This window comes from Nicotiana tomentosiformis, chromosome 2, assembly GCF_000390325.3.
Source record: "Nicotiana tomentosiformis chromosome 2, ASM39032v3, whole genome shotgun sequence".
In the NCBI taxonomy this organism is placed as follows: domain Eukaryota; kingdom Viridiplantae; phylum Streptophyta; class Magnoliopsida; order Solanales; family Solanaceae; genus Nicotiana; species Nicotiana tomentosiformis.
In genome coordinates this window covers 108,762,840-108,787,890 of record NC_090813.1, presented here as the reverse complement: position 1 = coordinate 108,787,890, position 25,051 = coordinate 108,762,840, and the positions used below count along the sequence as shown (strand labels likewise).

The window sequence follows — 25,051 nt, the reverse complement described above, 5'->3', positions numbered from 1 at the left end:
AGCTTAACCCAGGTAGAACCTTTTCGCTTAGGGGGATCCAACTCATAATTCCGGGTATAAGTACTCTTCGCTCAGGATGTTTTTCGTAGCTTAACCCAGGTAGAACCTTGTCGCCTAGGGGGATCCAACTCATAGTTCCGGGTAGAAGTACTCTTCGCTCAGGATGTTTTACGTAGCTTAACCTAAGTAAATTCTTTTAGTCTAGGGGGATCCAGCACATAGTTCCGGGTAGAATTACTCTTCGCTAAGGATGTTTTACATAGCTTAACCCAGGTAGAACCTTTTTGCCTAGGGTGATCCAGCTCATGTTTCCGGGCAGAACTACTCTTCGCTCAGGATGTTTTACGTTGCTTAACCCAGGTATAATCTTTTCGCCTAGGGGGGCCAGCTCATAGGTCCGGGTAGAAGTACTCTTCGCTCAAGATGTTTTTCGTAACTTAACCCAGGTAGAACCTTGTCGCCTAGGGGGATCCAGCTCATAGTTCCGGGTAGAAGTACTCTTCGCTCAGGATGTTATACATAGCTTAACCTAAGTAAAACCTTTTCGTCTAGGGGGATCCAGCACATAGTTCCGGGTAGAATTACTCTTCGCTAAGGATGTTTTACATAGCTTAACCCAGGTATAACCTTTTTGCCTACGGTGATCCAGCTCATGTTTCCGGGCAGAACTACTCTTCGCTCAAGATATTTTACGTAGCTTAACCCAGGTATAATCTTTTCGCCTGGGGGGCCCGGCTCATAGTTCCAGGTAGAATTACTCTACGCTCATGATGTTTTTCGTAACTTAACCGAGGTAGAAACGTTTTAGCCTAGGGTGATTCAGCTCATATTTCCGGGAAGAAGTACTATTCGCCCAGGTTTGTTTGCGTAGCTTAACCCAGGTAAAACCTTTAAGCCTAGGAGGATCCAGCTCATAGTTCCGGGTAGAAGTACTCTTCGCTCAGGATGTTTTACATAGCTTAACCCAGGTAGAACCTTATCGCCTAGGGGTATCCAGCTCATAATTCCGGGTAGAAGTACTCTTCACTCAGGATGTTTAACATAGCTTAACCCAGGTAGAACCTTTTCGCCTAGAGGGATCTAGCTCATAGTTCTGTGTAGAAGTACACTTCGTTTAGGATGTTTTACGTAGCTTAACCCAGGTAGAACCTTTTCGCTTATAGGGATCCAACTCATAATTCCGGGTACAAGTACTCTTCGCTCACGATGTTTTACGTAGCTTAACCCAGGTAGAGCCTTTTTGCCTAGGGGATCCAGCTCATGTTTCTGGGCATAATTACTCTTCGCTTAGGATGTCTTACGCAGCTTAACCCAAGTAGAATCTTTTCGCCTAGGGGGATCCAGCTCATAGTTCCGGTAGAAGTATTCTTTGCTTGGGATGTTTTACGTAGCTTAACCTAGGTAGAACCTTGTCGCCTAGGGGGATCAAGATCATAGTTCCGGGTAGAAGTACTTTTCGCTCAGGAAGTTTTACGTAGCTTAATCCAGGTAGAACCTTTTCGCCTAGGGGGATCCAGCTCTTGTTTCCGGGCAGAACTACTCTTCGCTTAGGATGTTTTAGTTAGCTTAACACAGGTAGATCTTTTCGCCTAGGGGGATCTAGCTCATAGTTCTGGGTAGAAGTACTCTTCGCTCAGGATGTTTTACGTAGCTTAACCCAAGTAGAACCTTTTTGCCTAGGGGGATCCAGCTCATAGTTCCGGGTAGAAGTACTCTTCGCTCATGATGTTTTACGTAGCTTAACCCAGGTAGAACCTTTTTGCCTAGGGGGATTAAGCTCATAGTTCCGGGTAGAAGTTCTTTTCGCTCGGGATATTTTACGTAGCTTAACCCAGGTAGAACCTTTTCGCCTAGGGGGATCCAGCTCTTGTTTTCGGGCAGAACTACTCTTCGCTTAGGATGATTTAGTTAGCTTCACCCAGGTAGATCTTTTCGCCTAGGGGGATCCAGCTCCTAGTTCCGGGTAGAAGTACTCTTCGTTCATGATGTTTTATGTCGCTTAAACCAGGTAAAGCCTTGTCTCATAGGGGGATCCAGCTCATAGTTCTGGGTAGAAGTACTCTTTGCTCAAGATGTTTTAAATAGCTTAACCCAAATAAAACCTTTTCTCCTTGGGGGATCCAGCTCATAGTTCCGGGTAGAAGTACTCTTCGCTCAGGATGTTTTACGTAGCTTAACCTAAATAGAACCTTTTCGCCTTGGGGGATCCAAATCATAGTTCCGGGTAGAAGTACTCTTTTCTCATGATGTTTTATGTATCTTAACCTAGGTAAAACCTTGTCTCTTAGGGGGATCCAACTCATAGTTCCGGGTAGAAGTACTCTTCGCTCAAGATGTTTTACCCAGCTTAACCCAAATAAAACCTTTTCGCCAAGGGGGATCCAGCTCATAGTTTCGGGTAGAAGTACTCTTCGCTCATGATGTTTTATGTAGCTTAACCCTGGTAAAACCTTGTCTCCTAGGGGTATCCAGCTCATAGTTCCGGGTAGAAGTACTCTTCGCTCACGATGTTTTACGTAGCTTAACCCAAATATAACCTTTTCGCCTAGGGGGATCCAGCTCATAGTTCCGGGTAGAAGTACTCTTCGCTCAGGATGTTTTACGTAGCTTAACCGAGGAGGAACCTTTTCGCCTAGAAGGATCCAGCTCATAATTCAGGTTAGAAGTATTCTTCGGTCAGGATGTTTTTTGTAGCTTAACCCAGGTAGAACCTTTTAGCTTAGGGGGATCCAACTCATAATTCCGGGTACAAGTACTTTTCGCTCAGGATGTTTTACGTAGCTTAACCCAGGTAGAACCTTTTCGCCTAAGGGGATCCAGCTCATATTTCCGGGAAGAACTACTCTTCGCTCATGATGTTTTACGTAGCTTAACCCAGGTATAATCTTTTCGCCTAGGGGGACCAGCTCATAGTTCCAGGTAGAAGTACTCTTCGCTCAGGATGTTTTTCGTAACTTAACCCAGATAGAAACTTTTTAGCCTAGGAGGATCCAGCCCATAATTCAGGGTAGAAGTATTCTTCTGTCAGGATGTTTTTCGTAGCTTAACCCAGGTAGAACATTTTTGCTTAGGGGGATCCAACTCATAATTCTGGGTACATGTACTCTTCGCTCAGGATGTTTTACGTAGCTTAACCCAGGTAGAACCTTTTCGCCTAGGGTGATCCAGCTCATGTTTTCGGGCAGAACTACTCTTCGCTCTGGATGTTTTACGTAGCTTAACCCATGTATAATCTTTTCGCCTAGGGGGTCCAGCTCATAGTTCCAGGTAGAAGTACTCTTCGCTCAGGATGTTTTACGTAGCTTAACCCAGGTAGAACCTTTTCGCCTAAGGGGATCCAGCTCATATTTCCGGGAAGAACTACTCTTCGCTCAGGATGTTTTACGTAGCTTAACCCAGGTATAATCTTTTCGCCTAGGGGGTACAGCTAATAGTTCCGGGTAGAAGTACTCTTCGCTCAGGATATTTTTCGTAACTTAACCCAGATAGAAACTTTTTAGCCTAGGGGGATCCAGCCCATAATTCAGGGTAGAAGTATTCTTCTGTCAGGATGTTTTTCGTAGCTTAACCCAGGTAGAACATTTTTGCTTAGGGGGATCCAACTCATAATTCCGGGTACATGTACTCTTCGCTCAGGATGTTTTACGTAGCTTAACCCAGGTAGAACCTTTTCGCCTAGGGTGATCCAGCTCATGTTTTCGGGCATAACTACTCTTCGCTCAGGATGTTTTACGTAGCTTAACCCAGGTATAATCTTTTCGCCTAGGGGGTCCAGCTCATAGTTCCAGGTAGAAGTACTCTTCGCTCAGGATGTTTTACGTAGCTTAACCCAGGTAGAACCTTTTCACCTAAGGGGATCCAGCTCATATTTCCGGGAAGAACTACTCTTCGCTCAGGATGTTTTACGTAGCTTAACCCAGGTATAATCTTTTCGCCTAGGGGGTCCAGCTCATAGTTCCGGGTAGAAGTACTCTTCGCTCAGGATGTTTTTCGTAACTTAACCCAGATAGAAACTTTTTAGCCTAGGGGGATCCAGCCTATAATTCAGGGTAGAAGTATTCTTCTGTCAGGATGTTTTTCGTAGCTTAACCCAGGTAGAACATTTTTGCTTAGGGGGATCCAACTCATAATTCTGGGTACATGTACTCTTCGCTCATGATGTTTTATGTAGCTTAACCCAGGTAAAACCTTGTCTCATAGGGGGATCCAGCTCATAGTTTCGGGTAGAAGTACTCTTCGCTCAGGATGTTTTACGTAGCTTAACCCAAATAAACCTTTTTCGCCTAGGGGGTCCAGCTCATAGTTCCAGGTAGAAGTACTCTTCGCTCAGGATGTTTTTCGTAACTTAACCCAGGTAGAAACTTTTTTGCCTAGGGGGATTCAGCTCATATTTCCGGGTAGAAGTACCATTCGCCCAGGTTTGTTTTGCGTAGCTTAACCCAAGTAGAACCTTTAAACCTAGGAGGATCCAGCTCATAGTTCCGGGTAGAAGTACTCTTCGCTCATGATGTTTTACATAGCTTAACCCAGGTAGAACCTTATCGCCTAGGGGTATCCAGCTCATAATTCCGGGTAGAAGTACTCTTCGCTCAGGATGTTTAACGTAGCTTAACCCAAGTAGAACCTTTTCGCCTAGAGGGATCTAGCTCATAGTTCTAGGTAGAATTACACTTCGCTTAGGATGTTTTACGTAGCTTAACCCAGGAAGAACCTTTTCGCTTAGGGGGATCCAACTCATAATTTCGGGTACAAGTACTCTTCGCTCAGGATGTTTTATGTAGCTTAGTCCAGGTAGAACCTTTTTGCCTAGGGGGATCCAGCTCATGTTTTCGGGCATTACTACTCTTCGCTCAGGATGTTTTATGTAGCTTAACCCAGGTAGAATCTTTTCGCCTAGGGGGATCCAGCTCATAGTTCCGGTAGAAGTACTCTTCGCTTGAGATGTTTTACGTAGCTTAACCCAGGTAGAACCTTGTCGCCTAGGGGTATCAAGCTCATAGTTCCGAGTAGAAGTACTTTTCGCTCAGGATGTTTTATGTAGCTTAACCCAGGTAGAACCTTTTTGCCTAGAAGGATCCAGCTCATAGTTCTGGGTAGAAGTACTCTTCGCTCAGGATATTTTACGTAGCTTAACCCAAGTAGAACATTTTTGCCTAGGGGGATCCAGCTCATAGTTCCGGGTAGAAGTACTCTTCTCTTAGGATGTTATACGTAGCTTAACCCAGGTAAAACCTTTTGCCTAGGGTGTTCCAGCTCTTAGTTCCGGGTAGAAGTACTCTTCGCTCGGGATGTTTTATGTAGCTTAACCCATGTATAACCTTTTTGCCTAGGGGGATCCAGCTCATAGTTCCGGATAGAAGTACTCTTCGCTCAGGATATTCTTCGTAGCTTAACACATGTAGAACCTTTTCGCCTAGGGGGATTCAGCTCATATTTCCTAGTAGAAGTACTCTTCGCCCAGGTTTGTTTTATGTACTTTAACCCAGGTAGAACCTTTTCGCCCAGGGGATTCAGCATTTTATTAGTAATACAGGGCACCAACCTCTGGTTATATTTCCTTTTCAGTAATACAAGGTACCAACCCCTGGTTACATCTTCCTTTCAGTAATACAGGACACCAACCCCTGGTTACATTTCCTTTTCAGTAATATAGGGCACCAACCCCTGGTTACATGTCCTTTTTAGTAATATTGGGTACCAACCCCTGGTTACATTTTCATTTTTCAGTAATATAGGGAGCCAACCCTTGGTTACATTTCCTTTTCAGTAATATAGGGCGCCAACCCCTGGTTACATTTCATATCAGTAATACATGGCGTCAACCCTTGGTTACATTTCTTTTCAGTAATACATGGCGCCAACCACTGGTTACATTTCATATCTGTAATACAGGGTACCAACCCCTGATTACATTTTCTTACCAGTATCAGGGTACACCAATCCCTAGTTGTATTTTCTGACATAAGGTCGCCACTCCCTAGTCTCCTTGCCAGTATTGGGTACACCAATTTCTAGCTATGTTTTCCTATATATGGTCTCCACTTCCTAGTTGATGTAATCTTAAATTGAGGATACACCACTCCCTAATTTCCTTACCAGTATAGAGTACACCAATCCCTAGCTGTGTTTTTCAATATAGGGTACACCACTCCCTAATTTCCTTACCAGTATAGAGTACACCAATCCCTAGCTGTGTTTTTCAACATAGAGTACACCACTCCTTAGTTGATTTGATCTTAAATGCATATTACACCACTCCCTGATATTATTGCCAATATAGGATATACCATTTCCTGGTCACATTCTTCTAACATAAGGTACATCAATCATTAGTTGAGATATCTTTTTAACAATAAAGGAAAACCATCCAAAAAAATCATCATGATCTTTTCAGGGTACACCATTCCCAATCATTTATGGCTTTCAATAAAGTAGTTTAGAATTTTATTACAATAACTCATGAAAATTTTCTAGTAAAAACTGGGGCAGAAAAATTTCGTTCGTTATTTGTTTTGGTGTTTGAGCAGGTTTTACCTCGAGGCACAAGGTTTGAGATGAACAAAAAAATAAGTTTCAATCTAAAACAAAATAAAAAGAGAAGTGAATCCAAATGCAGAAGCAGATGGAAAGGATATGGACTGCTCAAGACGACTGAAGTTATGAGCTTTACATTTCCCGTTTTGGGTCAGAAGAATCCGTAGAAGAATGAACTAGTACCTTCAGCTAACAAGCATCAAGGTTCAGATCAGAGTCTGTGTGGAGAACCAGTCTAGAATCAAGATCAAGTTTTAGAAGACTTATAGATATGAATCTTGTAACTCATAGCTGATAGGCTTGTTTAGTCTCTTTTGATTTTGATGTAATAACATGACCACGGATCGGAGCCTCGACGGAACCTTACTCGACTACTCAACTCAGCATTCAATCCATTTCCTTGAACCTTTTTTTTGAACTACACGCGACCTGATTCCCTTATAACCCGGGATATGTAGGCTGCCAAAATCAGGACTCGGTTGCATTCTTCTTTTTTATTTCTTTTGTTTCTATCCCTTTTTAAATAATAGTTTGGTCAAAAATTAGTCACATGGCTCAATTTATATTTGCCTCAAAACTCTTCATGTTTTCAAGTAAAGAGGGACATATTATGAGTATCTAATTTTTAACCATGCTTGAATTTTTATCACATTTTAGTATGTAAATATTTTTCGAGTTTAATTTATATATTCTAGCCTTTGTTTATTTTACTTTTTAGTAGGTTTGGTTGACAAAATTAAAAACCACAAAAATATTTTACATTTTAGCTAATTGAGTAGTAGTTAGATTTTTAAAATAAATTTCTTTCTTTTAATGTCCCATTAGTTTAGATAATTAACAATTTTGTTTCATCTTCAAAAGAATAGAATTGAAAACAAACAAAAAAAGAGAAGAAGAAAACAGAAAGAAAAATGGGAAAGAGCAAAAGAAAAGTCAAACACGAGAGAAAAGAAGGTTCAAATGGGTCCCACCCCTTAAATTGATATTTCTTCATATTTCCACTCAAACAATCACGTGCTTACTCACAGAATTTTATTCTTCTCTGTCACAAATTTTTCCTCTAGTGGGATCATAGACACACACAACTCACACCCACCCGTCTCCTTCCAACTCAATTTTCTCTCCCTCATCTCTCTTATAAAACAGAACACACAAAAGAAAAAGGGAGGGGAATCAGTCAAGAAACCCCATTGAAACCAGCTGAAAATGCATCAAAACTCAGCCACTAAATAGCCCCAAAATCACTCCGAAAACAGCCTGAAATCACCCCCTAAAACAGACCAAAAAGCATCAAAAACAGCCCAAACAACGAGCTGAAAACCTCCACCAAACAGCTCCAAAAACAGTCTCGAAATACCTCAGAAATAGCCTTGTCTCCGTCGTAATTATACCATCTCCAACCAGCTCCTTTTCCTCTAACAAACAGCTGTAAAACCGTCTTGAAACCAGTCCCAAACCCAGCCAGAAATGACCCTCATTTCTGTTTCCAAAATGGCACCACATGTTCCTAAAAAATGACACGAAGACGTACATGTCGCAACTGAGGTTCCTTCGGCATCCGTCGCTCGTGGTTTGCTATTAAGGTACAATGAAAGCATTGTTGTTGTGCTCATTTTCAACTGCTGTAGATCTCATTTAGCGAATAAATATTGGAGGTCCATTTCTTGACCTTACTTTCTATTTTTGTTTTGCGTTGGAGATAAAAAAATTTATGTTTCGTTCATATTATTTTTTTCAGACAAACTATGAGTGTATCTTGATTTTGCTTGAGTGCATTGATTGTTGGATACTTTGTTATTCTTCATTTCTTTGCCTACTGTGTTAGCATTGAACTTGCTTCAGTAGTTTTCTTTTTGCCTAAGAGCTTTATTGGTAGTTTGGATCTGGGTTTAATTGATAATGGGCTGGATTACAAAATGAACTATTAGCTAAGATATTTGGGCCATGGGGTGGTAAGAACTTGGTTATTTAGAGTTTAAATGGGGCATAGATATATGTAAGAACTGTGTGGCATAAGACTTGAGCCATGTGGAAATAAAATGAAGAGAATGTCAATTTTGTTAGATCAAATGACTTAGTAATAGATGTAAAAATCATTTCGATAACTCCACATCCATAAACTATTGTCCTTACAATAATCGCTAGTTTAAAAAATAATTCTTATAAACACTCGTAGTTTGCTTTTAGGCACGTTAATAATAAAACATCGTGACTATGGGTACGATTTTCATGGCATAGTCATGATACATAATTCTCAAATCTAGTGCGTGTTTCATGCGACTTGACCATAACTTCAAATAATAATAAAAAAATAAACATGTTGCAAATCGCAGGTGCGTTTCACGTGGCGCAATTCGCAATATGTACAAAAATAATGAGTGTGTGACAACGCGACTTGTTCAGATAATTCCATATTTAATAATTAAAAAACGAATAGATAAAACATGGAAATAAATAAATCACAATTTATCCAAAATTAATTCAAGCCAAGCTGTAGTCAATAAAGCGACCGTGCTAGAATCACGGGACTCGAGGAATGCCTTACACATTCTCCCCGGTCAACAAAATTCCTTATCCGGACTTTATTTTCGCAGACCAATAATAAAAGAGTCAAATCTTCCTTTGAATAGGGATTCAAATAAAAGGTGACTTGGAACACCCAAAAATCAAATTCCAAGTGGCAACTCTGAATAATAAAATAATCCCTACTTCAAAAATGTCACTTTAATTGAAAAAACTCTTTAACCCACAACAATTCATAATATCTTTCTTTTGGGGGGTAAAAAGAGGTGTGACACCCGAGTAGAGCTCAGCACAGCCTTTCAGCTGCAGACCGAAGGGAAGTCGGAGCGGACGGTTCAAATTCTGAAGGATATGCTCAAAGCATGTGTGATTGACTTCGAAGGGCAGTGGGATCGATTCTTGCCTTTGGCCGAGTTTGCTTATAACAACAATTATTAGTCCAGCATTAAGATGGATCCATTTGAGGCTTTGTATGGTCGGCGATGTCGTTCGCCCATTGGATGTTGAGCCCGGCGAGGTTAGGTTATATGGAACTGATTTAGTGAAGGATGCCTTGGAGAAGGTGAAGTTGATTCAAGAGATACTTCGCACAGCATAGCCACATACAGAAGAGTTATGCAGATCAGAAGGCACATGATTTATCATTTATGGTGGGCAAGAAGGATCTCTTGAAAGTCTCGCCGATGAAGGGAATCGTGAGGTTCGAGAAGAAGGGCAAGTTAAGCCCAAGGTTTATTGGTCCATTTGAGGTGTTGAGGCGAGTTGGGGAGGTTGCTTATGAGCTTGCCTTGCCTCCCAGTCTATCGGAAGTTCATCCGATCTTTCACGTGTCTATGCTCCGAAAGTATCATGCCGACAGGGCGCATGTGTTAGACCACAGCACGGTTCAGCTAGATGAAAGCATGGGTTATGAGGAGGAGCCAGTTGCCATTGTTGACAGGCAGATTCACCAGTTGAGGTCCAAGAAGATTTCTGTGGTAAAGGTCTAGTGGAGGGGTCAACCAGTCGAGGAGGTGACTTGGGAGACCGAGAAGGACATGTGGAGCAGATAACCACACCTATTCAACACTCCAGGTATGATTCTAGACTTGTTCGAGGACGAAGGTTTGTTTAAGAGGTGGAGAATGTAACGACCCGATCGGTTTTTTTACTTTTCAGATTCCCTTTACCTGATTAAGACTCTTCGTATATGCGTTTATTTTTTTATGACTTGCGGGGATGGTTGGTTCGGGTTTGGAAGGGTTCAGATTGAAATCGGAACACTTAGTTCCTTAATAGTGGCCTAATATGGTCAAGTTTGACTAAAGTCAATATTTTGAGTAAATGACCTCGGAATCAGGATTTGACGGTCCCAAAAGGTTCAGATGATGATTTTGGACTTGGGCGTGTGTTCAGATCGAGTTTCGAACGACATGAGAGCGTTTCGTAGCTTAATGTTGAAAGTTGGCGCATTGAAGGTTTTCAAGTTCCTTAAGTTTGGTTTGGAGTAGGATTTGGTATTATCGAGGTCCGTTTGGTGATATGTGACTTATACACAAACTTTGGTGTCATTCTGAGTAGTTTAAGTATGATTCGGCGCATTCGGAGTAAGTTGAAAAGCTTGAAGTTCATAACTTGATTCAATTTGGTTTTGGGGTACAATTCTTAGTTTTGATGTTGTTTTACGTGTTTGGAGAGTTCGAGCAGGTACGTATTATATTTATGGACTTGTTGGTGCATTTGGATGGGGTCCTGGGGGGCTCGGGTGTGTTTTGGACCGCCCGGAGCTCAGTCCAAAATGCAGTCACTGTTGGTTCTGGTTTCCTTCTTCACGATCGCGTAGGTGGGGTCGCGTTTGTGAAGAAGGAAAATTGGGGGACTGGAAATTGTGCTTCGCATTCACGAAAACTAGTCCGCATTAGCGAAAGTATGGGACATGTGGCCTTCGCGTTCGTGTGAATGGGCCTGCGTTCGTGCAGGGTAGGTTGGGCAGGGGTAGCCACTGATGGTCTTCGAAGAAGCCCTCGCATTCGTGTAGGGAAGGCCAAGCAAGCCTTCGCATTCGTGAGGCTCTGATCCCGTTCGTGATACCCATTTTTCTGAGCTTAGGCAGCTTGCCTTCGCGATCGCGAGGCCTCTTCCGCGATCGCGAAGAAGAAAATACCTGGGCAGTGTATTTTAAAATCGGGACTTAAGCTCATTTTCTTCATTTTTCTCACTTGTTGGTCGAATTTAGAGCTCTTTGACGAGGGATTTTTAACTAGCACTTTGAGATAAGTAATTTCTATACATTATGAGTTTAAATCATGCATTACGGGTAGATTTTAGCATAGAAATTGTGAAAATTTTAGGAGAATGTTGGAAAATTTAGGTTTTGATAAATATGGGATTAGACCAAGAAAATGATTATGGAATTGAGTAGAAATTATATATTTGGGTTCGTGAGGTTATGGGTAATATTTATCTTCAAAAATTTTTGGAATCCCCAATTTGGGTAGGGTAATTACTCTAATAGCTAAATTATGACCTTTTGAGTATATATTGATTAATTTATATAATATTTGGCTGGGTTTCAGATTGTTCGGCACTGACTAGAGGCTTTTAGAGTGATACGGGGACCGGAAAGTGAACTTTGGAACGAGATAAGTCTCTTGCCTAACCTTATAAGAGGGAATTTACCCCATAGGTATTTTAAATTATATGTTACTAAATGTGGGTGCTATGTATGCTCGAAGTGACGAGAATCCGTGTGTAGCTACAAATCATGCTTATGTCCGGATATTTATAGGACTCTATCATGTAATACTTATATTAATTGCACTCTACTTGTTAATTTAAGTACTTAAATTATATTGAAACTTGATAAAGGATTCGTAAAGATCGAATTTTATTTACTTTGAGTTTTGGCGGGTTACTTGACCGTTGGTAGAAATTGTGCCTCCTTGTATATTAGTCTTGTAGTAGCCATTAAATCGGAGTTCGTAGAGTATTCTCTCTTCTTGTGGAACGGGCCGAACGCCTCGGCAGTATAATAGATGCATTTATGGTTCGCGTCGATCGACCCTCGGCAGTGTATACATTATTCTGGATCGGGTCGTACGACCTCGATATAAATCATGTGTAATAATGCTCGGAGTCCCACTTGATATTACTTCCATGACTTGACAAAAATATAATTTACTTGATGGCTCGTATTTGTAGAAGTTAGTAGGTGCTAATTGGAGCTCTTAATTGACATCTAGTTAAAGAGTCACTTATTTACCGTTCATTATTACGTTAATATTATTGATGTATTCCATGCCTATTTTGAATTTCTGTAGTTTATTTATTGGCCCATAGTAAGTGTCGATGTCGACCCCTCGTCACTATTTTTTCGAGGTTAGACTAGATACTTACTGAGTACATGTTGTTTATGTACTCATGCCACACTTCAGCACTAATCATGCAGGATCTGAGGCAGGTGCATCTGACAGTCATTCAGGCGCATACCCCCGTTACCCCGAGGTATAGTGGTGAGCTGCTCTTTGTGTCCGTTCTACAGTACCCGCAGTCTCTCTTTTGTATTTACTTTCTGTCTATCTTATTCCAGACAGTAGTATAGGTAATTTTATATATTCTACTAGTTGCTCATACACTTGTGACACCGGGTTTTGAGAGTATTCTAGTAGTCACATTACGGTTTTGAGTATTAAATTTACTGTATTTGCTCTCTTATTAGTTTATGCTTTACTTTACTATAATTTCCTATTAATCATTCTCTTAAATAAATAAAATCAATTACTTTGAAATTATTAACAAAAACAAATACATGACTAGTTTACCGTTGGCTTGTCTGGCGGTGACGTTGGGCGTCATCATGGCCTATGGAGAAAATTGGGTCGCGACAAAAATATATACTGAAATGAACAAATATTTATAGCTCGAAGATCAATCCCTTTCACTCTGTCATAAACAGAGGAAATAACGAATGCTACTATACCAAATATGTGTAACTTATAAGTATGCTTGCAATATTTTAGCTCTAATCGGTTAAGCTCCAAATAAGAACAGAAATACCCCAAGTTGTCCGCTTACTAACAGAACACTATTTGAAACTTGGTTGGACGATCCAATGGTACAAAAGCAAGTGTTTCAATGAGGATGCTTGAGAGAGAAGCTCAAGAGAAAATTTAAACAACTTGCTAGGGTCGCGGATGGGATTGGAGTTGTGGATGGGGTAATCGGATCGGAATTTAAAATTTATGAGTTCAATTTTTAAGGTTCTTAGCATTGAATTTATTATATTTTTATAGTTATGGATTCGTATTTATAATTTTAATGAATTCTATACATAAATTTATACATCAAGTCGAAAGTTATGAGTTCAATTGAACTCGTCCCTATAATGTTGTATTCACCCTTGGCCACAATTAGTGTTGGCAAAATGAATAAAATTTATATGTATTCGCTCATATATTCCGCTCAAAAAATAAGTTGGCAACTTGATTTATTAAAAGTGAGTTAAATATGAATCTAACTTATATTATCCATTCAAAAAATAATAACTTATGAGTCGAAAATTTGTTTCGCCCAATAATGCAAAGTTTTTTCTTTCTTGTTATGCTCGTTCTCCATCTCATTCTTTTTCTCTCTCCAAAGCTCAGACCGGGTCATTCTCTCTTTTGAAGGTTAGAAGAGCTTGATAGAGCTCTTAAAAGGCAAATTCATTCTTTTTCTCCTTTCTTCTCGGGTGTTAATGGTTCGGTTCGATCGGTTATTTTATAAAATTTATATTGTACCAACTTTTTGATTATTCTATTTTGTATTAACAGAATTAGACTTTTCGAAATCGTCCCAATTATCTCGGTTTTGTTTTCGATATTGGTACGATTCAGTTACTTTTTGATATTTTTTTTAAAATATCATATAAACGTCGCTAATAAAAGTTAGAACGTGATAACATACGTACTTACTTAGAATTTCGGCAAAACTCTCTAGATATTTTTATAATTTAAAAGATGATGACATCGCCACATTCATCTGTCCCTTGAGCCCATCGTCTTGTACTAACTTCGAGTAAACTCAATCAAAGATGGCAACGGATCTTGAGCGAACAAGTTCGACCTCACTATTCCATACAGTGTTTCATCTAAAACCGTAAGAAAAAGATGCACCTTCTCCTCTTGCCTTTTCTTTTCCAAGATTGCACCAAGATCGCATGTGAACTTATCACATGTGCAAGTCGGTGTTTGATCAAAATTAGCAAATTCTTCCCAGAGTTTTGTTAATTTTCCATAGTAATTAATTATGGTCATGCCCTTCACATTGCAATCCACAAGTTCGGCCTTCAACTGTTGCATTGTTGGACCACTAAAGACCGAGAAACGTTCTTCAATATTAGTCTATAAATCTCTAGCAACTTCCATGTGTGGTATAGACGAACGTAATATAGGCTCGATAGCATTCCAAATCCAAGGCAATAACGAGTTGATGGTCCACCAATCTTTACGATCTAGAGACTTCTCATTCGGTCTCCTGATTGTTCCATCAACAAATTCGAACATCTTCCTTGCCCTCAAGGCGGTCCTCATGGACCTTGCCCATTCATTATAGTTTTGTCCCTTCAGTGCCATATGTGTTATCAAAATCCCATGATTGTCATTAGATGTTATATCGTACGGATAGATGGTCTTTCGTTTGTTTGTTTCATCACCACCATTACTCCCGTCGGTAGAGTGGACGTCTTTACCATTGGTCCCTACCATTGGTACAAGTCAAATAGTAAACCATACTCCTAACAAATATGGAAAACTAGTCCTAATAAATATGAAAAAGGAAAACTCTCCTAATAAATATGCAAAAGGAAAATTCTCCTAGTCTTAACACATACAATATATTTACTATCCATATATACACCAAAATACACACGCCTTAATACTAACAATAGTTTTGGTATAACGTCTAAATATTGAATAATTTATCTCAGAAGAACCTGAATTAAACCTATCAAACGGGCCAAGTTGACCCGATTCTGGATTGGCCCAGACCGATTTTCGACCGGACTGGACCGGCCCGGTGGTAAAGGGGTCGGATTGGGCTGAACAATGAACCAGCTTGTGCTTGTGCCTGTGCCGGTGTAGATTTGGATACCGATTAATCTAACCGGTCCAAACCGGTAATGTCATGTCAAGCTTTAACCGGTGAATCAGACCGGCCCAGACCGGTTCAACGGCTAGTTTTAAATTATTATTTTTATAAAAAATATTTGACCGTTGGTAACGGTCAGCTCCCCTTTTGACCGTTGCCCAACGACCTTAATTGCAAAAATAGCCATTTTTGGTCTTTTTAAAAAAATAGTACTTTTATTTTTACTAATTTAACCATTTAAAAAACTATATTAGACCCCCCCCCCCCCTCCCCCTCATCTTTTTTTCGCTCATCTCTCAATTCTCAAACCCAAATTCTCAATTCAAGTTAAATCATGCCCCGTGCTTCTAGAGTGCGCTCACATGTTTGGGAACACTTTGAGGTAATAGAAGAAAATGTAGAAGTTCGCAAAGCAGAATGCAAGAACTATGGTCGAGTCTTTTATGTTCGTCGAAAGTGGGAGGGCACAACTGGTTTAAGGAGGCATATTAAGAGTTGTCTTGAGCGTCATCCAGGAATTCGTATTGAAGTTGATTTGAGACAATCTGTGTTATTTTAAATTTATTAGACTTATTTAAGCTTAATGTGTTAGTTTATTAAACAAGTTAATTTGAAGTATTATTATGTAATAAAAATAAAAAATAAAAGTCTTTGAAGTTCGATCCTTACATATTGGTCTTATTAAATAATTTGTAGCCACTTAATTTCAAATTTCAAATTTAACACTTTAAAGTTTAAACTTTAAACTTTAAAAGTTTAATTTTATGTTTTACGATACTTATTTTATTTAAACTAAGACCGGCTCGGTCCAGCCCATTAGGCCTAGAACCGTTCCGATTCCACTTAGCACCGGCTAAGCCTGGAACCGATAAACCCAATAAATTGTAACCGGTACCAAGACCGACAGGTCCCTTTTTTTCTAGCCCGGATCGCCCGGCCCCTTAACACCCATAACCTAAATCAAAACCAGGACACATTCATAATACTTACTGTTCCCTATCTAGTTGATCGCTTTGTAGTAATTTGCAAGGATTTTGAGAATAGAAATATTCTCAAATGACGGTAATTGTTTAATTATGCCAAACTTGAAAATAAGGTAAACTACAATTCTTTAGATTGGGTCCGTCGAACATCAACTCCCATTGTACTAATTAAGTGGGTTTAATTTTCTAAACTAAAGTAGGGATATTTGAGAAAAGCCAATTTCTTATTTGGGAAAGGCTTAGTCGCTAGGGAAGTATGTAATTGAGATAGGAGTGGCGCTTCTGCTTAGGGTGAGTGAGTTCAAGTTCCAATCTCTGCAATACTCTGTAAGGCTGGTTTCCATTGCCCCCCACCATTATGTCTTCCCACCACACTCCTCTGGCTCTGCCCACTGCTGCTGCTGCTACTTCCTTGTTGATAAGTCTCCTGTTCCATCTGAAAAAAAGTGCACAAAGATGCATGAATTTTGAGCTAAAAGATAATGCTGCAGAAAAACAAATTGTAAAAGCAAAGCCATTCTATTAGCAAAACACTGCGTTTTTCAGACCGCCATTTACCAATGACCAATTCAATTATGTTTGGAACAGTATCTCTCTCGTCACTTTGTCAGGCGCCCATTATGTTAAAATTAAATGATCTAGTCATACGATGACATAATTTAAGTACATTTTCATCACAATATTCCTTTAAGTTTGCAAACTGAAATTTATTAATAATGATTCTCCCCTTGCTTTATATTTGAAAGTCAAAGGGTTTGAAATTAATAATTCATCCTCAGCCTGTTATGTCACAAGGGCCAAGGCTAGACTAAATCCAAGTAATGTGCGACTGCATGACTATTAATTTAGAAGTTGGCTTTGGTACTTTTAATATTAGTAGTAGTTTTCATTGTCTCTTTAAGTAATCATCGTTTCGTTAAACCAGAGGCCACGCCTTATGGTGCATTTAACAACAGTTTCTGATTGGCGCTCTGGAAGTAAAACACTTGGAGATGGAGAAAATAGATTCAGTGCCTCTTCGCTATTTTAAAACTCATATATGCCCTAAAAGATTATTACTGACAATGAAACAGCAAAAAGAAATATTATAATACTCTAACAACCACTTGATATTCTGGTAAACTCTTGCATTATACTTTAATTTCTCCTTCAACTCCAAAAAACGAATATAAAAATACCCATGTGATACCCTTTATGATCGACAGAGATAAAGCCCGCAAAATTGGGAAGTGGACTAAAACATATGGAAGTATAATGATCAAGAGAGATATTCTCACCAGACCTCCTATTAATGGCTTCTTATTAAAGAAAATTACGCCATATCGCCGCTCTCAAAATAATAACCAAAAAATATATATTTTTTATATATTTTCTATATATATATATATATATATATATATATATATATATATATATATATATACACACATTCTATGTTATATAAAAAAATTATATAAATTTTATACACTTTTTCCAGCCAAATATAAATAGTTTCTACGCAGGCTAATACCACTTCTTATTAAGATACTACCATAGCTTTTCATAATAACCAAGGAAAAACACATCCTTCCATTATTTCATTTTAACAAACCAAGCAAGCAAAAATGAAAGATGCATAATTCTAGTCAGCCTTTCTCCTTTATAAATTGTATCATATCCTAATTTTGATCTTTGCCCACCCTAGTGTCGTCCCACTACCAATATATGCTACTCAATTGAGGTAACTCAATAATTGCTGGAAAATAGAGAGTTTAAAGTTGGATAGATTCATCTAACTAAATTGATGGAATACATATTCCTTGAAGTTCAATTTAACGAACTCTCAAAATCGAACTAGAGCTAAATGCACTAATTACGACTACAACATGACAATATATTCAGAAAGTCTTGGTAAAATATGCATTAGTTTGACTAGCAAAAAACCAAAGTATAGGAAACCCTTTTTCGAATAATTACCTACCAAACTGCATCCCCTATTTATTATAGAGACAATTATTTCAAGGATATACTATTATTTTCCTAAACAATTATTTCAGGCATGTGTAAAATAATGTAGTTACGCAAATGATACCACCAACCAAATATACCAATTCCCGTCAAATCTCAGATCATCATGGCCTCATAGGCAATAATATCACTTGCCATACTTCATAGGTAAAACAGAGACAGGAAAGCAAGCCCAATATCACTATCCATGGTACAAAACATGTCTCTGTTTTATTACGTATTTATCAAGTTACAAGCTTTTCGTTTAATGCACTCAACTTTACGGATGGTAAAGATGCTATTCTGTATACGACAATTGAAGGAAGGTGTAGCAATCTTACTTTGCAACACCAAATCTACCTAGATCAAAGACAACAGATCAATCCTAAATTGCAAGCCAAATTTTTTACTCACTTTCAAAATTAAATACTAACAAAATCTTCTAGTATCATTTAAATAACTGCAAAAGAAGAGTTAAAATAAATAGTCCTATAGTAATTTAAGTTTGTAACTTTGTATTCAGTTGGTCGTTGGGTATATTAAAAGGGTGAAAATGACTTAGAGCTGAGAATTTAAAACACATCAAGATCAAATATCTACATCCAAATGGTCCTAAGGGAATTGCAAGAATTAATTACCTTAGCTTGGATCCCATTCACCAATCTCGACTTGGCGTTCACTGCTGGTGAATCGGTCGAGATTTGCTTGGAATCAAGAACGAGGCCTCCACTTTCTCTTAGTAACTTGCCAAGTTTCATGCACTTCTTTGCTGCAAACTCTTTCAGTACATCTGAGGAAAATGATCAAGGAAAAATTTTGAGAAAAGAATGGTACTTAGCTTTTTCAAAAAAAAAAAAGTTACATGATCATGTCTGAATTTTCTTTTTACCTTCGAAGCTGATGAGTCGATAAACTTGTCCAAGAAGTAAAGTATCGCCGGGTCGGAGAAGCTTGAGCTGCCTAACGGGCGAACCATTGTGTGTTCTCTGATCAGTTGGAGAAGAGATAACAAGGGCGACGTAATGGCCAGGATTTGAGCTCATGACTTCATGTGCACTTGTAGACCAGTAAATTCTCTCCACTTTGTTACCTGGATGTTGAATCACCACTGTTGCCGCCTCTGCCGCTTGGCAATTTCCCATGATTGATAAATGCAAACTACTAGTAGTAGTATTATCAAAATGCACAGAATTTCTACGTAGTACTACTAATAATGGTGACTTACTTCACTTTTTCTGCCTGAAATTAAAGATGAATAGAAGAAATTGGTTGGGGGGAATTTGGTTACTAGTGAGATAGAGACGATGTGATGGAAACTTTATAGTAATTGAGAGAAGCTGATTAATCGAAACTGACTTGTCAACCAATAATAAAAGAATGAAAGGACAGAGAGGACTCTGACCTCTTCACACTCACCTATGTAGAACGTACGATAAGATTCCAGAAGTGTGAGACAGAAATCAATCACCGAAATAGAAACCGAAGTAGAATCATGCCTACAAGTCTTGGGAACTTGCAAATAAGCACGGTTTTGTGTTGTGTATATCTTCGTGTAAATATGGAGAAGAAAAAGTAGTAGTTGTAAAGGAAATGATGTAATGGCGTAGTGCAGAAGAAGAAGAAGTAGTAGTTGCCAGAGAAAATGATGTAACGAGGCGTGAAGTAAATAGGGAGAGCGTGTGAAGAAAGCATAAAATAGAGGAATGAGGGGTAGCTTTAAATAGAGAGACGTAAGAGAAAAGTATTAGATCTGTCAAACCCCACAACCTGAGCTACGTTGTCAAAGAAACAAAGCCTTTGCTACTGCAAAAACCAGGGGGTAGGATTTCAATTACTACAGTGGTGTGGAGTATAGTTTTTTATGAGTTAAGACTTCACGTTTACAGGTGAGAAACTGTGAAAGACAGAGAGAGGCACGTGGGACCTCCCTCTTGGCTCTTCCATTTTTCCTATTCATTTTACTGCCATCGTGCGTGTCACACTGTCACTGCAACTCTGCAATCTCTCTCTCTCTATTTTTTTTTGTTTTTTTGTTTTTGAATGGAGGCATAAGAAAAAGAGAAAAAAACATTTCGGAAGTATCGAACTCTACTCCCTTCGTTAAAAAGGAATGAACTTTTTACTATTTAGTGAGTATAAGATTTTATTTGATCAGTCTTTTTTATAAATATTTTTTAAATAATTTAAATTGTTAACTATTTTGACTTATAGTACTTTTTATATAATTTTTAAATATATAAATTTTATTTTAAAAAACTTAAAGAGTCTATTTACTATTTTATACCAAAAATTAGCTATTTTGACCTTTGTACTCTGAAAAAATTCAAACAAATTGAAATGTTATTGTGCTTAATTTGTCATAGAGAATGAAAAGGAAATAAAGAAATCTTACGGTGCTACACATATATGGATGTTTGCGAAAAGACACTAGCAGAATGAAAAGACGCTAACAGACTGTTTGGTTTGTGAAATAAATTATAGTAGTATACAATTGGATGTTTGGATCTATTATCAAGACCTAAACATATGGTATACAAAAATAAATATTATGTTTTAAGTTAGATATGTATGACCGAAAAGTGTAAATCTCCGGTTAAACTAGTTAATTTTATGTAATGAAGGATTAAGCCTAGTTGATAATAATATTCTTGGATTTTTAACTAGCTAACACAAATAACGCAGGGTAATGTTGGTGGGAGATTAAATGCAGTGTGTTTTTAATATTACAAGAGGAGTAATGATGAAAGAATATCAAGCAATAAATAACAATAAATGACATTCACATAAATAAGGAGAATGATTCACCCAATATTGAATGAGGTGGATGATTCTTCTTTCTCATGGTGATGAGTGATAGACAAATCCTAGAATATTGGAACTATTCTCGGATCTGATGGAAAAGTCTAGAATAATGAATGGTAGAATATTATTAGGAAGGTAGTGTTTGTATCTTTTCTAGGGAGTCTTCTTCTCAAAAAGTGCTCGTATCCCAAAATATTACATGCCCATCCCCTAATCTTTTTTTCTATTTATATGGAATATATCCCCAATCAACCCTAAAAGTACCAGTACATAGAATATTCAGTGAAATATTCCCTTAAATATCATATTACAAAAACTAGTTGTTAGCACTATCCTTGATACTTGACCTTGGCCGTTATTGACCACCCGGCTACGAGCCCCGTTGTCCTCTAGTCGACCTCGGCCACATCACTTTCCATAATATCACTCCATGCTAAATCCCATTAAGGCAGATTTTGACCTATACAGTTAGTCCCTCCGCTTATTAATGTTGACCCTGGGCGACCTCGATGAGCGGACTCTGCTAGTTATGGTTGAGAAGTTTAGATGAGCAGGTCGAGTAGTAGCATTGCAGACGGGGTGGAAACGTGGCCTTCCGTGAGACGCAACCCAGGGTCACGTCGTTTCAGAGTGGCGTCATGTCATCATACGTCATTATTACGCGTTTTTCAGATACCTTGCATCGTTTTCCGTGCCTCTGCCGCTTCGATTCCTGAGTTAGGTAACGACGGTTTGCTTTCTCGATATTGACGCATGAACTCTTATAATCCTTTGCCTTACTCTTTGCAATCTAAATATTAGACCTTCATACCTTCTTCTTCCTTCCTCATTCAGAATCCTTGCTCTTTTGATCTTACTTCAGAATCTTGACTCTTCTGTGTTTACACCTCTTTTATTCATAAACAAAGATGGTTAACGTGTCTTCCAGTTCTGGGGGGTACCTGAGGGTTACCTGACCCTGTTCCCTTGGCAGTGCGCATACCTCCCCATGATGATGGGGTTGCCATTGTTGCGGAGTATGAAAGCTTTCCTATGGTGGATAAAATAATTTTCTGTAACGAGAAGGCTAGATCTGACTTTTCAAAATCGCCCAAGGACGACCCTGAGGCCACGGAATCGGTGATGGATGTGGTTGCCCTTGCTAATTTCAGGGCGAAGTTCAAAATTCTGGCCCACATCGATCTGGTCCCGGAAGGTCGTGACGTGGTGCAGATTCATCGCCCCGGATACTGCACTTTCTACGCGTATTAGTTCTATATGGGCTACTCATTTCCCCGTCTCCTATTGGCGGAGGAATTTTTCCGCTACTACGGCATTTTTCTGGCCCAACTTTCATCTTACATCTACAAACTCATCCGCATGTTGACAAAGTATGCGGAATTGGCCGGCTGCGGGATCTCTCTTCGCCACATGATATACCTCTTCGTGCCCAGTTTCTATAGGGGGCGATGTTGCATCTTCGTCACCGAGGAAGTAAGAGTTTGGTAGTAAAGATAGACAACAAAGCAAATCGTCGGTTCTGGCATAGCTACTTCTACGTCAAGACCAAGAACATGGTGACAAATGCGAATGGATTTCCTCAGGCATGGAATTATGCCCGTAAGTATTTTTAACTAAGCGCTTATTTTGCTCATTTTGATTTTAGCCTAACACTCTACCTTTTCCTCGCTGAGCTAAGACTTCGCCCCCTCATTTGGTTACGGATATTCATGACTGGGTTAGCCAGGTCTTGCCTCACACAGTGAGGATTCGCGAATAGTCGGCCTTTATCAAAAAGTTTGGACCCAAGATTTCAGCGACCAGTGAGTTTACCCGTTTTGAATCTTTATTGTCGTGACCTTCTGGTCGCTTGCTTCTTATTGTTTTGTGGGAATCGACCTCTTAATCTTCTTTTTGTTCTTTTATGTTTTTAGCCCGGGGATCCTCGAGGAGGTCGAAGGCCCCTACTCATGCGTTTCGCCAGATGAACACTATAATGGAGTCCGCCCCTTGCTGTTACTGTAACCAAGCTTGCCTGACCATCCACTTCTATTCGGCCTCCGGTTTTGGCTATGTCGGCTCGATCGTCGACGGCTTCAATACTAGAGACTCCGGCCTCTCCCTTGCTTTATTTAATAAATGAAGATTCTTCACCGAGCGAGGAGGATTTGGTCCCTCATAAAAAGAGGTCGGTGGCCGTCGGCAATGGGACAATCCGAGCCGTAGATTCTACAAAGAACGAACGCGAACCGGCCTCCGTTGTGCCTGAAGACGGTGCAAATTTTCCATCTGAGGTCCTGCAATCAGCGAAAGCCGCAGAGAGCGTGCCCCTTCCTGATGCCAACGCCAGAACTAGTGGAGTGTCTGTGGAGGTTCTAGGTACTGTGCGGCGAGATGTGACATCGTCCTCGTGGCTCGTTGATGTTCCCACCTCATTTACTGATGAGAGAGGTAAGGGGGTTACTGAGGGTGGTTACAAGACGGGCTCCGATATGGATCCTGAGGATGTTAGGATGATGGGAGAAGGACTCACCCGGCTCGAGGTGACATTGGAGTGAACCACGCGGACCATTACGATCCCTCTTGACCGGGATCTGCTAGTTGATACAGAGGACGTGTTCCCTTCTCTTGGTTCCCTCTATTCCGACGTGGAAGGTAAGACCCTCGAGAAACTGAAGGACTCCACATTGTCGAGGAGCATAGTCGGCCTTGCTCTTATGGTAAGTTGGGCATTTTATTTGTATGTTCATGTCGAATCCGATTTTATTCTTACTCGCTTCAGATTTTCTTTTTAGACTGTGATCTTGGAGATCGAAAGCTCCCGCCGAGAGGAGAGGCGGAAGGTCATTTTCCAAAAGATGGAGCGGAAATACTGAGAGTATCGTAATAAGCACCGCGAGCTTTCCATGAGACTTGGTAGGAGTAGCAACTTCCGGGCTCTCCGAGACGAGCTAAAGGAGAAGGATGACGAATTGGTGAAGGTCATTGGAAAATGTAGTGAGCTCGAGGGGGCGTTGAAGGTCAAAGAAGAGGATCTCGAAGTGAGCAGGGGAGTTGAGGCCCAATGCGATGACCTTCAAGCCCAAGTGATCTCACTGCGGGCCAAGCTCAAAGAAAGTCTAATCAGGGTGAATGATCTGGGTGATGAGCTCGCCAAGATGATAGCGGACTTAGAGAAGTCAAAATTGGATCAGTTGGCGGCTCTGAGGCAAGTAGAGGCATCGGAGGTCGTGATGCGCGTTCTTCGTTCAGAGCGAGCGAGTGATTTGGAGACGGCGAGGCTCAGAGAGGGGCGACTCGACGAGCGTATAGGGGAGTTCGAGAAAGAAGCTTCGGGCCTTAATGAACGAGTTGTCGCCCTTGAAGCAGAGAAGTCCTAATTATTGGACCAGTCGTCCTCTTCTCGCTCTTCTGCTTTTTCTAACATTCCGCGTGATCTGGATCCATGCCGAGGCCCAACGAGATATATTTAGGGACTTTATGGCGGTGGGAAAGGTTTTCGAGACCGACTTCGAGGATGCTCGCGCTAAGGCACGCTCAGCTCGAACTATTTGTGGCTATGATCTCGCTATGCCGGAGGCTGGTGATGGCGAGGAGGACATAGGCGTGGACGGGATCGAACAAGATGCCTGGTATGAGGATGAGTATTCTGAAAAGGCGGTGGCGACGGTACTGGCGGAGAGGTGGGTGGAGATGACCTAGACGATCAGATAAATGACGTTGATGGGTTAGGTGGCGAGTAATTGTTTTTCTTTCATTTTGCCTGTAAGTTTTGTATATATTTTTGTGGGCATCTGTTCTAGCCTTTGTAAAGAATATATTTTATGAAATGTCATTTTTGCTGCTCGTACCTGACTCTTTTACTTCTATTCGGGCTCGTATGCCTTTTTCTTTTGTTTTTCTGTATGGTCGCTTTAGTCATAAAAACTTGGTTTATGTGTGTTGAACGAGGTCAAAACAGAACTCAGTTTTGGTCGCGCCCGGGGGACGGTAGGTGTTAATTCGAACAAGGTCGAATGTAACCTATACTTAGTTAATTCGAAACGAGGTCGAATGTAACATAGTTAATCCGAACGAGGTCGAATGTAACCGATACTTAGTTAATTCGAACATGGTCAAGTTTGAGTTAATTCGAGTGA

At 40.0% G+C, this 25,051-nt stretch overlaps 1 protein-coding gene across 1 annotated transcript; it reads right to left on the bottom strand.

The window, feature by feature from the left end:
• Positions 1-16,209: 16,209 nt before the first annotated feature.
• On the bottom strand, positions 16,210-19,823 carry LOC104115858 (uncharacterized). Its single transcript, XM_033661219.2, has 4 exons — positions 19,548-19,823; positions 19,021-19,370; positions 18,770-18,921; positions 16,210-16,581 (listed from the first exon to the last, which is right to left on the bottom strand). Exons 2-4 carry the CDS (start codon positions 19,271-19,273, stop codon positions 16,447-16,449), a joined length of 540 nt encoding a protein of 179 aa, XP_033517110.1. The 5' UTR covers positions 19,274-19,370; positions 19,548-19,823; the 3' UTR covers positions 16,210-16,446.
• Positions 19,824-25,051: the final 5,228 nt, after the last annotated feature.

Coding starts and splice junctions, on each gene's coding strand:
- LOC104115858 (XM_033661219.2), bottom strand. CDS start 19,273: ATGGGAAATTGCCAAGCGGCAGAGGCGGCAACAGTGGTGATTCAACAT. Junction 18,922..19,020: donor TCGACTCATCAGCTTCGAAG/GTAAAAAGAAAA, acceptor CATTTTCCTCAG/ATGTACTGAAAGAGTTTGCA. Junction 16,582..18,769: donor TGAATGGGATCCAAGCTAAG/GTAATTAATTCT, acceptor ACTTTTTTTCAG/ATGGAACAGGAGACTTATCA.